The following is a 14,620-nucleotide window of genomic DNA, read 5'->3' as shown; positions in this document are numbered from 1 at the left end:
AATTGGACCTTTGTATCGGATTTCTGCTGATCACGAAGCCATATCACTTACCCTTCTAAATTATTTCGTTTTATTTGTATGGGTTTCATTACAAATCATGGTAGATATATATATATGTAATATGTTTAATTTAACTACACATAAATATGCTACACATTAGATACACTACATACAAATGATGTAACGATATTCAGCTAGCCCGATTTTCCTCAGAAATCTAGACATGAAATCGAGTCTTCCATAATAACTATTAAGATCTTATAAATAATGTCTTTATATCCCCCTTTTTCCGTTTTCAATTTGAAGAACTACCCGTCTGAACTAGTTCTGTTTTAAGTCGAAACCGACTGACATTTACATTCTGTTTCATGGTTGTATTTTTTATATTTTTTTTTTCATTTTATCATTGAAATCAATGTCTAAATACAAGGAAAGATGTACACAGGAAAAAGTGCATACACGTTTTACGTACGTTATAAAACGCATGTAAAACGCATGTTAAGGACCACGCATGTAAAAGGTACGTACGAAACGTATGTAATACATGTGTTAAACAAGTGTAATTAATACGCATGGTAAACAGACGTAAAACGTAAACGCATGTAAACCGGACGTTTCAAAACATATGTAATACATATGTTTTATCCTATTACAAAATCCACCTTTTTTGTTTTTATGTACATTTACATTGTCTTTGAAGTTGCACCATATATTTGCCACTTTTAAAAGTAAAGTTTAATTCCATTTTATTTGTAATTTCGGTTCCTGTCCAACGACTGGTATTTTTTCATACATAGTATGTTGTATTTACAAGCGAGTGACTACATTGATAAATTTCATAATCTTAGGGTGATTTTATTTTTCCTACATCAATTTGTCCTTATCGTCACTTTATCACTTAGATTTTAAAGGCTAAAACCTTTACTGAAGTCGTGCCCAATGTTCAATTGTTTTCAAATTCTGGCTCAGAGAGTCCAGACATCAAGTAAGAAACTTCGTATGTTTACACAGAATCTCAGAATAACATTTAAACGTATTCTATGAATATACAATAAATAAAGATTTCCGGAATATAAATTTGTCCGGCCATTAGAATATGTCATGTTGTGTCTGCTTCTGGTTTTGAAAACAAACAATAACCTACCCCTACTATATATAGTAGGGAAAGCTGTTATTTTTCAAAACCAGAAACAGACGCCAGCTATGTATATGGTATCGAGGATGATCAAACCGCAGTTGTAGACCTAGTACATTGTACATCACGAGGCGCTGGTCAGCTGATATTGATCATATTTATTCAGAGCATTAGTCTTCAAAACTGTTAAAATTTAAATTTAAATTTAAAAAGATAGAATCCACATTAGCGGTTTTGCTTCTGTTCACATGTATCACCATACGATATTGAAGCTGCTTTATTCTATCATGAGGCTAATATGCGGTTCACTTTAAGTTGGTAGAAGACATCTATAGATAAAATGAAACCAAACCATAGCGGTTATTAAACATGTATTTGCATATGGGAGTATCATTTTTTTGCAAAAAAAAAAACAAAAAACAAAAACAAAAAACAACAACATTGCAGGTCTTCAATAACATTGATAAAACTAATGTTTTACGTGTAATTAGTAGGGTCCGTTTTACATCTGGTGGAAAACAAACGTTCAAACGTACCTTTTAATCATGGTGGCCAAAACAAACGTAAAACGCATGTTTCAAACAAACGTTTAACACATGTTTTTTCAAACTATGTAAAACATGCGTTGCACTTTTTGCTGTGTAGGGATGAGTAAACACGTGCTTATTAAATCTCAATAAAAATTTGGTTGTGTGATACCTGTCTCGAGGTAGAAAAGTCTTGGTTAATGGAACGTTTGGAAGTAAAGAACTCACTATTTGCATTCAAGCTCTAGATTGACGTTGAGCAAAATAGAAAGAACGGGGGTGACCGGTCCATTCAGGTTTGTAAATCAAATGCTAGTAGCTAGGATTCATAAACAAAAGTTCATTTTACAATTATTTATCTTAATTGTCTTATCGTTGAGTGTAAAAAATCAATTGATTTGCGTAAACCCTCGACTTTGTTAGTTAAAATGATTGTCGAATTCGCCATTCGGGCAAAACATGCTTTCGTATTGCTTTAAGTTCCCTACAAATGGAAAGCACGAGTAAATTATAGAAAAATAAGTTATTGGCTCTTATTCATGTTCACATAAGGTAGGGACGTAGCATTTCTTGTCACTGCATGAACGAAGACAAACTTAAGTTTACATAATTTAGCATTCATCTGTTCATAAGACAAGGGAAATAACTCGTGTTTATACTGCAGCACTGAAACACATTATTGTTACTGCATTCTTGGGTGACACCAACGATATTCATTTACAAAATTACGTTCACTAATTATTTAATGCATGATGCATTGTAAGTGCCAATGCTACATACTGTTTTGACCCAATAAGCGACCATGTCCCTATAAGCACTTTTCTCCCTTTTTGAGGCCTCGATTTCAATTGCCCAGGCATAGATAAAGACCAAAACTACACAAAACCAGAAACTAGGGCCGTTTTTGTTTATTCGGAACAACCGATTCAACCGTTGGTTAAAGCCATTATTTCAAGTATAAAACCTGACGGACCTGCAGATGTTGATACAGGCCTGTGAGGGCTTTGCCAAAGCTCGTCTGAAAACAATATAAAATTACCAGGTCCGTCTTTAATTAATAAACGAACAACTAGGTCCAACCAGTCAAACAGTATAATCGAAGACGGCCCTAGATTATCTATTGACAAAACTGAATAGCTTAGATTTGCAATTCAATTTCGTCTTATTTTGATAGCCCCTTTTCATTTTTAAGTCATCTGACCCGAAGGGTCAGGATGACCTATTGTCATCGTGCACCGTCCGTTGTCGTGCGCCGTGCGTAAACTTTTCATTCAAATGACTTCTTCTCAATAACCGAAAGGCCCAGGGTACTGATATTTGGCCTGTAGCATGCTGGAACAAAGGGCTACCAAGTTTGTTCAAATGAATGACCTTGAATCATTCAAGGTCACAGGGGTCAAAAAGGCTAAAAAATTTAAACGACTTCATCTCAAGACCCAGAAGGCCCAGGGTACTGATATTTGGCCTTTAGCATGCTGGGATGAAGGGCTACCAAGTTTGTTCAAATAAATGACCTTGACCTTCATTCAAGGTCACAGGGGTCAAGTAGGCTGAAAATCCTTTAAACAACTTCTTGTGAATAACTAAAAGGCCTAGAGACCTGATATTGGGCCCGTAACATGCTTGGATGAAGGGCTATCAAATTTGTTCAAATGAATGACCTTGATCTTCATTCAAGGTCACAGGGGTCAAAAAGGCTAAAATATTTAAACAACTTCTTCTCAAGAACAGAAAGGCCCAGGATATTCATATTGGGCCTGCAGCATCATGGGATGAAGTGCTACAAAGTTTGTTAAAAGAAATGACCTTGATCTTCATTCAAGTTCACAGGGTCAAATAGGCTAAAAACCCTTTAAACAACTTCTTGTGAATAACTAAGAGGCCTAGAGACCTGATATTGGGCCTGTGACATGCTAGGATGAAGGGTATCAATTTTGTTTAAATGAATGACCTTTACCTTCATTCGAGGTCACAGAGGTCAAATAGGCTTAAATCTTTAAATGACTTCTTATCAAGAACTAAAAGGCCCAGGATACTCATATTGGGCTTGCAGCATGTTTTGATGAAGGGCTACCAAGTTTGATAAAATGAATGACTTTGCCCTTCATTCAAGGTCACTGATGTCAAATTGGCTAAAATATTTTAAACGACTTCTTTAGAATAAGTAGGACGTCTAGAGAACTGATATTGGGCCTTTGACATGCTGGGATGAAGGGCTATCAAGTTTGTTCAAATGAATGACCTTGATCTTCATTGAAGGTCACAGGGGTCAAATAGGCTTAAATCTTTAAACAATTTCTTCTCAAGAACCAAAAGGCCCTGGATACTCATATTGGGCCTGCAGCACGCTGGGATGAATGGCTACCAAGTTTGTTCAAATGAATGACCTTGACCTTCATTCAAGGTCATAGGGGTCAAAAAAGTTAAAATCTTTAAACTACGTCTTGAGAATAACTAGGAGGCCTAGAGACCTGATATTGGGCCTGTGACAAGCTGGGATGAAGGGCTACCAAGTTTGTTCAAATGAATGACCTTGATCTTCATTCAAGCCGACAAGGTCACAGAGGTCAAATATGCTAAAATCTTTAAACGACTACATGGTGTTGTGCTAATACAAAAGATGTAGTCAGATGACCGTTAAGGCCCATGGGCCTCTTGTTTTTCTTCATTTTTAGCTCACCTGGCCCGAAGGGCCAGTGAGCTTATGTCATGGCGCGGCGTCCGTCGTCCGTCGTCCGTCCGTCCGTCCGTCCGTCCGTCTGTCTGTCCGTCAACATTTCCTTTAAATCGCTACTAGTCATAGAGTTCTGCATGGATTGTAACCAAATTTGGCCACAAACATCCTTGGGGGAGGGGGAACAGAACTTGTATAAATTTTGGCTCTGACCCCCCGGGGGCAGGAGGGGCGGGGCCCAATATGGGAAATAGAGGTAAATCCTATAAATCCCTACTTGTCCTAGAGTTCTGCATGGATTGTAACCAAATTTGGCCACAAACATCCTTAGGGGAGGGGGAACAGAACTTGTATAAATTTTGGCTCTGACCCCCTGGGGGCAGGAGGGGCGAGGCCCCATAGGGGAATTAGAGGTAAATCCTATAAATCGCTACTTGTCCTAGAGTTCTGCATGGAATGTAACCAAATTTGGTCACAAACATCCTTGGGGGAAGGGGAACAGAACTTGTAAAAATTTTGGCTCTGGTCCCTCGGGGGCAGGGGGGGGGGGGCCCAATAGGGGAAATAGAGGTAAATCCTTTAAATCCCTACTAGTCATAGAGTTCTGAATGGAATGTAACCAAATTTGGCCACAAACATCCTTGGGGGAAGGGGAACAGAACTTGTATAAATTTTGGCTCTGACCCCCCGGGGGCAGCAGGGGCGAGGCCCCATAGGGGAATTAGAGGTAAATCCTATAAATCGCTACTTGTCCTAGAGTTCTGCATGGAATGTAACCAAATTTGGTCACAAACATCCTTGGGGGAAGGGGAACAGAACTTTTATAAATTTTGGCTCTGGTCCCTCGGGGGCAGGAGGGGGGGCCCAATAGGGGAAATAGAGGTAAATCCTTTAAATCCCTACTAGTCATAGAGTTCTGAATGGAATGAAACCAAATTTGGCCACAAACATCCTTTGGGGAAGAGGAACAGAACTTATATAAATTTTGGCTCTGGCCCCCCGGGGGCTGGAGGGGTTGGGCCCAATAGAGGAAATAGAGGCAAATCCTTTAAATCGCTACTAGTCATAGAGTTTTGCTTGGATTGTGACCAAATTTAGCCATAAACATCCTTGGGGGAAGGGGAAACAGAACTTGTGTAAAGTTTGGCTCTGGCCCCCAGGGGGTAGGACGGGTGGGGCCCAATAGGGGAAATAGAGGTAAATCCTATAGATCACTACTAGTCATAGAGTTCTGCATGGAATGTAACACAATTTGGCCACAAACATCCCTGGGGGAAGGGGAACAGAACTTGTGTAAATTTTGGCTCTGGCCCCCCCAGGGCAGGACGGGTGGGGCCCAATAGGGAAATTAGAGGTAAATCCTTTAAATCGCTACTTGTCCTAGAATTTTGCTTGGATTGTGACCAAATTTAGCCATAAACATCCTTGGGGGAAGGGGTAAACATCCTTGGGGGAAGGGGAAACAGAACTTGTGTAAATTTTGGCTCTGACCCCCTGGGGGCAGGAGGGGTGGGGCCCAATAGGGGATTTAGAGGTTAATATTATAATTCCTTCAGAAAAAACAATGAACCTGTATTCAGAATATTACTTGGCATTACAAACCAGGTGAGCGATACAGGCCCTCTGGGCCTCTTGTTTTTTAACGCTCTTGGTGCTTATTGGGTCAAATACGTTATGTGACTATAGAACGAGTACGGAACGTAGCCGGCCTACTATACGTTAAAACGACACCATTATATTTCTAGTAGTCTTTTGAGCTACAATATTGCAGCTAATGTGACTTGTACATCAAATTCAATTAAAATCTCAATGCTAGAAAACCAGAAACATGTGTTTGAAAATGCTAATTAATGAATAAACTTCAGATTGAAAATAGGTACAAAAACTGTGATAAAGTTACATACATATACAGTCTGAGTGCCTAGAATTTTGAAAGGACCAGTCACACTTTTGAAATAGTCATCTATTTTTATGTTTGAATAGGCCTAATGCAGGATTTAAATAATCATTCAATCAAAAATTCTTATTTTAAGGTACATGGAGTGAAGTGGAAATCACCATGAATATACTTGGAAAAGTCACACGATTGATAGGAAGTCGTATTTTGACAGCGGCTCTAAGACCAGCAGTATTATCTGTGCAGCAAGCTACATCACAGCCGTGTGTTTCAAGTAGACTAACTTCTATAAGTCATCAAACTCATTCAAAGGGAGTATCTACTTATCGGCAAGGCGGTCTTGTTCAGTGTAATTTGTCCCAAAATATCAACAGCAATAAAGCACAAACTACCAGACTGACAAACTTGCTCAGCGTCAATAATGCCAACTTACAGTTCATGCGGTCCTACAAAGTAAAAACAGTGCTAACACTTCGGTGTTCAGGGTGTTATTATGTTCGCAGACATGGGAGATTGTTTGTGGAATGTAAAGACAAACCGCGACATAAACAGATGGCAAAGATCAATAAGAAAGACTTAATGGTAGATGATACATCCAAAGGAAATGTGTCAAGAGCTTGCTGGTGGAAATTCCAGAAACATAGATGGTACAAAAAGGGATGCACTCCTTATGTCAAGAATGGATATTTCCATCAAGGCCTGGGCACAGAATTTTGAATAAAAACAAGTTATATGTAACACTATAGTGAAATTGGTGTTCTAAAATGTATGGACTTGAAAAGACTAAATTGTACGAAAAAGCTTTGTACATGAGTGAATAAAATCAACTTGTAATTTAATTGCATTTTCTTTGTAGTATTTAAACATACCCCGGTATTTTATTAGTACCAAATATATACAATGGGATCAGGCTTGTACAAGATGACCAACTTATATTAACCCTCTCCCTGTACACTTTAATAAATATAATAACATATGCAAACAAGAAGACAATAAATTTACATAGGACAATTTGAAGAGGGAGAGAAAGATGGAGAAGGAAGGAGGAAGAGGCGGAGGTAGAAAACGGGTACAACATGATATACAGAGGGAGAAGGAAGGAGGAAGAGGCGGAGGTAGAAAACGGGTACAACAAGATATACAGATGGAGAAGGAAGAAGGAAGAGGCGGAGGTAGAAAACGGATACAACAAGATATACAGATGGAGAAGGAAGAAGGAAGAGGCGGAGGTAGAAAACGGGTACAACAAGATATACAGATGGAGAAGGAAGAAGGAAGAGGCGGAGGTAGAAAACGGGTACAACAAGATATACAGATGGAGAAGGAAGGAGGAAGAGGCGGAGGTAGAAAACGGATACAACAAGATATACAGATGGAGAAGGAAGGAGGCGGAGGTAGAAAACGGGTACAACAAGATATACAGATGGAGAAGGAAGGAGGAAGAGGCGGAGGTAGAAAACGGGTACAACAAGATATACAGATGGAGAAGGAAGGAGGAAGAGGCGGAGGTAGAAAACGGATACAACAAGATATACAGATGGAGAAGGAAGAGGCGGAGGTAGAAAACGGGTACAACAAGATATACAGATGGAGAAGGAAGGAGGAAGAGGCGGAGGTAGAAAACGGATACAACAAGATATACAGATGGAGAAGGAAGGAGGAAGAGGCGGAGGTAGAAAACGGATACAACAAGATATACAGATGGAGAAGGGCGGAGGTAGAAAACGGGTACAACAAGATATACAGATGGAGAAGGAAGGAGGAAGAGGTGGAGGTAGAAAACGGGTACAACAAGATATACAGATGGAGAAGGGCGGAGGTAGAAAACGGATACAACAAGATATACAGATGGAGAAGGAAGGAGGAAGAGGCGGAGGTAGAAAACGGGTACAACAAGATATACAGATGGAGAAGGAAGGAGGAAGAGGTGGAGGTAGAAAACGGGTACAACAAGATATACAGATGGAGAAGGGCGGAGGTAGAAAACGGATACAACAAGATATACAGATGGAGAAGGGCGGAGGTAGAAAACGGATACAACAAGATATACAGATGGAGAAGGAAGGAGGAAGAGGCGGAGGTAGAAAACGGATACAACAAGATATACAGATGGAGAAGGGCGGAGGTAGAAAACGGGTACAACAAGATATACAGATGGAGAAGGAAGGAGGAAGAGGCGGAGGTAGAAAACGGATACAACAAGATATACAGATGGAGAAGGGCGGAGGTAGAAAACGGATACAACAAGATATACAGATGGAGAAGGGCGGAGGTAGAAAACGGATACAACAAGATATACAGATGGAGAAGGGCGGAGGTAGAAAACGGATACAACAAGATATACAGATGGAGAAGGGCGGAGGTAGAAAACGGATACAACAAGATATACAGATGGAGAAGGGCGGAGGTAGAAAACGGATACAACAAGATATACAGATGGAGAAGGAAGGAGGAAGAGGCGGAGGTAGAAAACGGGTACAACAAGATATACAGATGGAGAAGGAAGGAGGAAGAGGCGGAGGTAGAAAACGGATACAACAAGATATACAGATGGAGAAGGGCGGAGGTAGAAAACGGGTACAACAAGATATACAGATGGAGAAGGGCGGAGGTAGAAAACGGGTACAACAAGATATACAGATGGAGAAGGAAGGAGGAAGAGGTGGAGGTAGAAAACGGGTACAACAAGATATACAGATGGAGAAGGAAGGAGGAAGAGGCGGAGGTAGAAAACGGGTACAACAAGATATACAGATGGAGAAGGAAGGAGGCGGAGGTAGAAAACGGGTACAACAAGATATACAGATGGAGAAGGAAGGAGGAAGAGGCGGAGGTAGAAAACGGATACAACAAGATATACAGATGGAGAAGGGCGGAGGTAGAAAACGGGTACAACAAGATATACAGATGGAGAAGGGCGGAGGTAGAAAACGGATACAACAAGATATACAGATGGAGAAGGGCGGAGGTAGAAAACGGATACAACAAGATATACAGATGGAGAAGGGCGGAGGTAGAAAACGGATACAACAAGATATACAGATGGAGAAGGAAGGAGGAAGAGGCGGAGGTAGAAAACGGGTACAACAAGATATACAGATGGAGAAGGAAGGAGGAAGAGGCGGAGGTAGAAAACGGATACAACAAGATATACAGATGGAGAAGGGCGGAGGTAGAAAACGGGTACAACAAGATATACAGATGGAGAAGGGCGGAGGTAGAAAACGGGTACAACAAGATATACAGATGGAGAAGGAAGGAGGAAGAGGTGGAGGTAGAAAACGGGTACAACAAGATATACAGATGGAGAAGGGCGGAGGTAGAAAACGGATACAACAAGATATACAGATGGAGAAGGAAGGAGGAAGAGGCGGAGGTAGAAAACGGGTACAACAAGATATACAGATAGGTGGAGGAAGGAGGAAGAGGCGGAGGTAGAAAACGGGTACAACAAGATATACAGATGGAGAAGGAAGGAGGAAGAGGCGGAGGTAGAAAACGGATACAACAAGATATACAGATGGAGAAGGGCGGAGGTAGAAAACGGATACAACAAGATATACAGATGGAGAAGGGCGGAGGTAGAAAACGGGTACAACAAGATATACAGATGGAGAAGGAAGGAGGCGGAGGTAGAAAACGGGTACAACAAGATATACAGATGGAGAAGGAAGGAGGGAAGAGGCGGAGGTAGAAAACGGATACAACAAGATATACAGATGGAGAAGGAAGGAGGAAGAAAACGGGTACAACAAGATATACAGATGGAGAAGGAAGGAGGAAGAGGCGGAGGTAGAAAACGGGTACAACAAGATATACAGATGGAGAAGGGCGGAGGTAGAAAACGGATACAACAAGATATACAGATGGAGAAGGGCGGAGGTAGAAAACGGATACAACAAGATATACAGATAGGTGGAGGAAGGAGGAAGAGGCGGAGGTAGAAAACGGGTACAACAAGATATACAGATGGAGAAGGAAGAGGCGGAGGTAGAAAACGGGTACAACAAGATATACAGATAGGTGGAGGAAGGGGAGTTTCATTTACATTTTTTTTTAAAGGTTTTATTTTGTTAATGACAATATTCTCCGATGCTGACAGCAGAAGATTTAACAGCTCACTTTTTATTACGTTTAGCTATTTCAAACGTCATGCACCCTGGGGCATTTTCGTTCTCCTATCTCCAGGCTTTCACAATATATGTTTCTCTTTACCGTTAGCATCAGAGAATAATAATTTTACAATATGTATCTTGTGTACTATGTAGAGAGGGAAAAAACATTTGAATTGTGATTTTCAAAATCTGTTTGTATCAATAATGTATTTCTGGGTGCTCTAGCATATGAGTGTATTTTCATCTGATAATTCGTTACTTTTATTCATTAATCATTGCAAATCGAAAGGTATGAAATTGTTTAAAACCCAATATAAACATATTCGTTTTTGAACATAGTTATAACTGTGGAAGAAGAAGTGAGATACATTTTAAATTTTGTATATACACACCTGTATCCCCATTAACAGTGACGATAATCAACTAAATTTGATAAAAATAAGTCATTATTTAAAGTACTACCATTGTTCCTAAGTCTGGCATATAAAATATTAGCATTGGATTTCCAATTGATCTCTTTATTTCCTCTATTTTGAAGATTACATAAATAGAATAACAAACATGTAATACAGTATTTAACATGGCATAATTTGTACAAAGACTAATTGTGATGTAACAGCTGGTTGAGTACATGTACATGAAACTATTTTAGTACTATTTATAAGTGCATTAAAGTGCAAAATAATAAAGGGCTGGGTATTGGACGGGTTAAAATGATACGTTACGTACTGACAATACACTGAAACAACACACCATACTATTGACATTACAGTAGACCTCTTTTTCAAAGTCAGTTAATCATATTATTTTGAAAATTTTAACAATAAAAAACACTATTGGTGAAACCTAACAAAAATCTACAAAACATTTGATTTGGTTTATCGTCTGTGATAATAAAGCTCTGTCAATTTATAATCTTAATTATGAAATGATGTTTTAGATATGTTTGGACAGGAATTTCCCATTTTTAAATGAAATCGGTGGGTTTAGTAGTTAAAACAATACAGTGATATATAGAATGTTTATGTATCGATAATCGATACTCTGCTAAAAATCTATATGTACCGGTATATTGACATATTGATCCAGCCCTAGTTAAAAGACAGGAACAACAATAATGATAATAAATTTTTAAAAATACAGAGAAAAACATTTAACACCTCGGTATGTGTATATACACAATGAACCCAATCAATCTACTACATATACAAATAGTAAGAATAGTCATAATTAGACCTGATAATCATTTAAAAAAATCTATTTAACATTTTTGAAACATATCTGACCGAAACGTGGCGAAATTCTATTAGGCCTATATCTAATCTGTTCAACTCGCACACTATTTGATAATATATATAATATATCTTATAATCGGAGTTTTCAGACACTAACCTGACTAATGGAGAAAGAAAAAAGATTTGCAATTTTCTCTTGGAGTGACGATTTGCAAGGGGTTCTAATCCACTTTCATCTACTAACTTGTAGTATTAAATTATGAATAACAGACAACTGTACCAGGTGAAGATGATCAATTATCGTTAACAAAAAATTAGAAAATAATTAAGTAAAATATATAGAAAGATATTATGTCAGCTTTGTACTCTGTCAATAACATACTCTTCAAAATTCCTTCAATGCTTTGAGCTATTTCCTGACAAAATCAAAAGGATAATGTTTGTTAGATTAGTCCATTCATTTCACCTTTTGTTACTAGTTGCTCTGATTCCTGTCATATGTGGGCCAAAATCAGAAAACTGGAATTAATCCCTAAGCCCTGTGACAATCGTGTACGACGGCATCGGCTTTCGCATGTAATTTCGCACACATTTTGGCGGGAAAACTAATCCATGCTAACACTTATATCTACTAGAGTTTTCATTTCACCTCAGACTGTTGTAATTATTAAATCTCACTTCACGTCACAGTCATACACAATGTATTTTTTTAAAAAGCTGTCCTCCCCCCCCCCCCCCCAGTTCCCCCAGGACGGGGGCAAACATGTCTTTTTGCCCCCCCCCCCCCCCATTTTCTCCTGCACATTTTTGTACCTATTCTAAAAAAATTTCCGCTGCGCGGCGCGTTTCCTAAAACGTTCAAGCACGTATTGTTCAAAACTTTAATAATGAAAATTCAATACACACGAACTAGACTAAAATGTCCATCAAGGGATTACACTATTTCAAAAAATGCTTCTTAAAAGATTAATTTGTTTATATGTCTCGGCAAGACAATCAATTCATTATTATTTTGACTTGCACAGCAATGTGCTGATGGTGGGAATCCGGTATGTTCAGATCGAGTTGGGTTGCATAATGGTATGACGACACTCACAATTATCATTTCTAAATGCAGGTAACTTTAAATCGAAAAAAAATACCGTGTTAAGAACGCTTTAAAATCATCAAAATTCATTGTAAAACTTATCTCAGCCATTCCAAATCGTAATATTGTTTATGGGGAGAGAGACCCCCGGACCCCCAAAAACAACACGATCTCGCGCCTACGGCGCTCGCAAATTCATCAAAATACATCGTAAAACTAATTTCAGCCATTCTAAATCGTATTTTTTTGCCAGGGGGAGAACCCAGGACCCCCAAACAACAAAATCTCACGCATCCAGTGCTCGCAAATTCATCAAAATACATCTATCTCAGCCATTCTTAATTGTAAGATTTTCCCGGAGGAGAACCCAGGACCCCCAAAACAACAAAATATCACGCCTTCGGTGCTCACAAATTCATCAAATACATCAGCGCTCGCAAATTCAACAAAATGCATCATAAAAACTCATCTCAGCTATTCTAAATCGTATTTTTTTTTCCCGAGGGAGACCCATTAAAGGCCCACTACCTTTCCGAACCGGCTTTTAATTTTTAAAATGGGAATGTAAAACAAGATCGATATTTTTGTAGAGTCTTAAAAGTTATTAACTTACCGTTAATACTACATTTATCATCACCTTCTGAACGATTTGATTAATATAAATAAAATGTTTATTTTCATAACGCGGGTCGTATTATGTTTCCCGCCGTCGTCCTAAATACCGCGCGGTAGTTGACTATCACTGCGCCAGACGGCAAAACGGCGAATCGACTCTCCACTGTTTTCATATATTACGCAGGAAATCTTGCATATGTTTGGTGTTGTAATCTTATTTTAGTTCATCGGTATGCATTTTCTGATGTTATTAATGTTTTTTAAGAAACCTTTATATTTTTCTCCGGAAAGGTCATGGGCCTTTAACCCCCGAAACAGGAAAATCTCGCGCTTTCGGCGCTAGCTAATTCAACAAAAATCCATTAGCCATTCTAAAACGTAAAAAAATTCCTATCTCAGCCATTCTAAATCGTAAAAAATTCTCATCTCAGCCATTATAAATCGTAAAAAAAAAATCTCTGGACCCCCCAAACTCGCACGCTAATTTGCGTATTCATTAATTGCCGGTTAGCGACGCTACTGTCTATAGATGTATACAAGGATTATATGTAAGGATATATAAAAAAATAGTAAAAAAAAGAGCGGAGGGGGGGATGGGATGTTACGAATATTGAGGACCTTTGCCCCCCCCCCCCCTTTACGTTTCATCTTCCTACGCCACTGCCAAACATCATCTACTAAATTTACAACCTCTCAATTTTTCACAAAATTATATTTTGACGAGGACGTAGGCTCTTTATGTTCTCTCGTAGTCTTCGTCCTTGATTTTAAGTGAATGATCATCTATAGGTCTATATGTCGTTAATATTTCTTGAAAACTACATCATGAAACATAAATCTGGCAATAATGGAAGGGAAGTAACCGTCATTTGTCAAAATGAAATGTAGAGAGATTGGCAACTCGGCCACATGGTCCGATATATACAGATTATATAATTATGGACCCACCAGATTGCCCTAAGACCATTTTAGGTGTTTTAGGGGTCTAGATAAAAAAATCGGTAAAAATCATATTCTACATATAGGGGTCTAAATCACATCTTTAGACACAAGTCATATTGAACCCCAAAAAATTGTATACTATTTCTAAATGGTGTATAAATGTGAATGTAAATATGTTTTAAAGACAATACTCTTAAAAAATAGAAATCCAAGAAAAAAAATACCTCTTGATAAACAAGCGGTCCCTCTACGGTACCGTCAGAAAAGAAAATGATTGGTATTACATGTTTCTTGCTCAAAGTCTATAAAAAATGAATATTAAAGTTACAAACGGAACACCGACATTGAGTCATTCCCGTTCGTCCATGTGCCGATTTTATAATATGAAGGCGG

The 14,620-nt window shown here is 38.8% G+C and overlaps 2 protein-coding genes and 1 long non-coding RNA gene across 3 annotated transcripts; all 3 read left to right on the top strand.

Annotated features, from left to right (window-relative positions):
- Positions 1–1,685: 1,685 nt before the first annotated feature.
- LOC138315892 (uncharacterized) lies at positions 1,686–7,072 on the top strand. The gene is made up of 2 exons (XR_011207548.1): positions 1,686–1,958; positions 6,370–7,072. It is a non-coding gene; the product is annotated as an uncharacterized lncRNA (long non-coding RNA).
- Positions 7,073–7,309: 237 nt separating this feature from the next.
- LOC138316711 (uncharacterized) lies at positions 7,310–7,795 on the top strand. Its single transcript, XM_069258368.1, has one exon. It carries the CDS (start codon positions 7,310–7,312, stop codon positions 7,793–7,795), a length of 486 nt encoding a protein of 161 aa, XP_069114469.1.
- Positions 7,796–7,820: 25 nt separating this feature from the next.
- On the top strand, positions 7,821–9,671 carry LOC138316710 (calponin homology domain-containing protein DDB_G0272472-like). Its single transcript, XM_069258367.1, has one exon. The coding sequence runs from the start codon at positions 7,821–7,823 to the stop codon at positions 9,669–9,671; it is 1,851 nt and encodes a 616-aa protein (XP_069114468.1).
- The last annotated feature ends 4,949 nt before the right edge of the window (positions 9,672–14,620 follow it).

Source organism: Argopecten irradians, chromosome 2 (assembly GCF_041381155.1).
Source record: "Argopecten irradians isolate NY chromosome 2, Ai_NY, whole genome shotgun sequence".
Classification (NCBI taxonomy): Eukaryota; Metazoa; Mollusca; class Bivalvia; order Pectinida; family Pectinidae; genus Argopecten; species Argopecten irradians.
The sequence above is the reverse complement of the archived record's forward strand: the minus strand, read 5'-3'. Positions and strand labels throughout refer to the sequence as shown.

Bases quoted from the DNA above. Each gene is read 5' to 3' on its own strand.
- LOC138316711 (XM_069258368.1), top strand. From the start codon at position 7,310: ATGATATACAGAGGGAGAAGGAAGGAGGAAGAGGCGGAGGTAGAAAAC.
- LOC138316710 (XM_069258367.1), top strand. From the start codon at position 7,821: ATGGAGAAGGAAGGAGGAAGAGGCGGAGGTAGAAAACGGATACAACAA.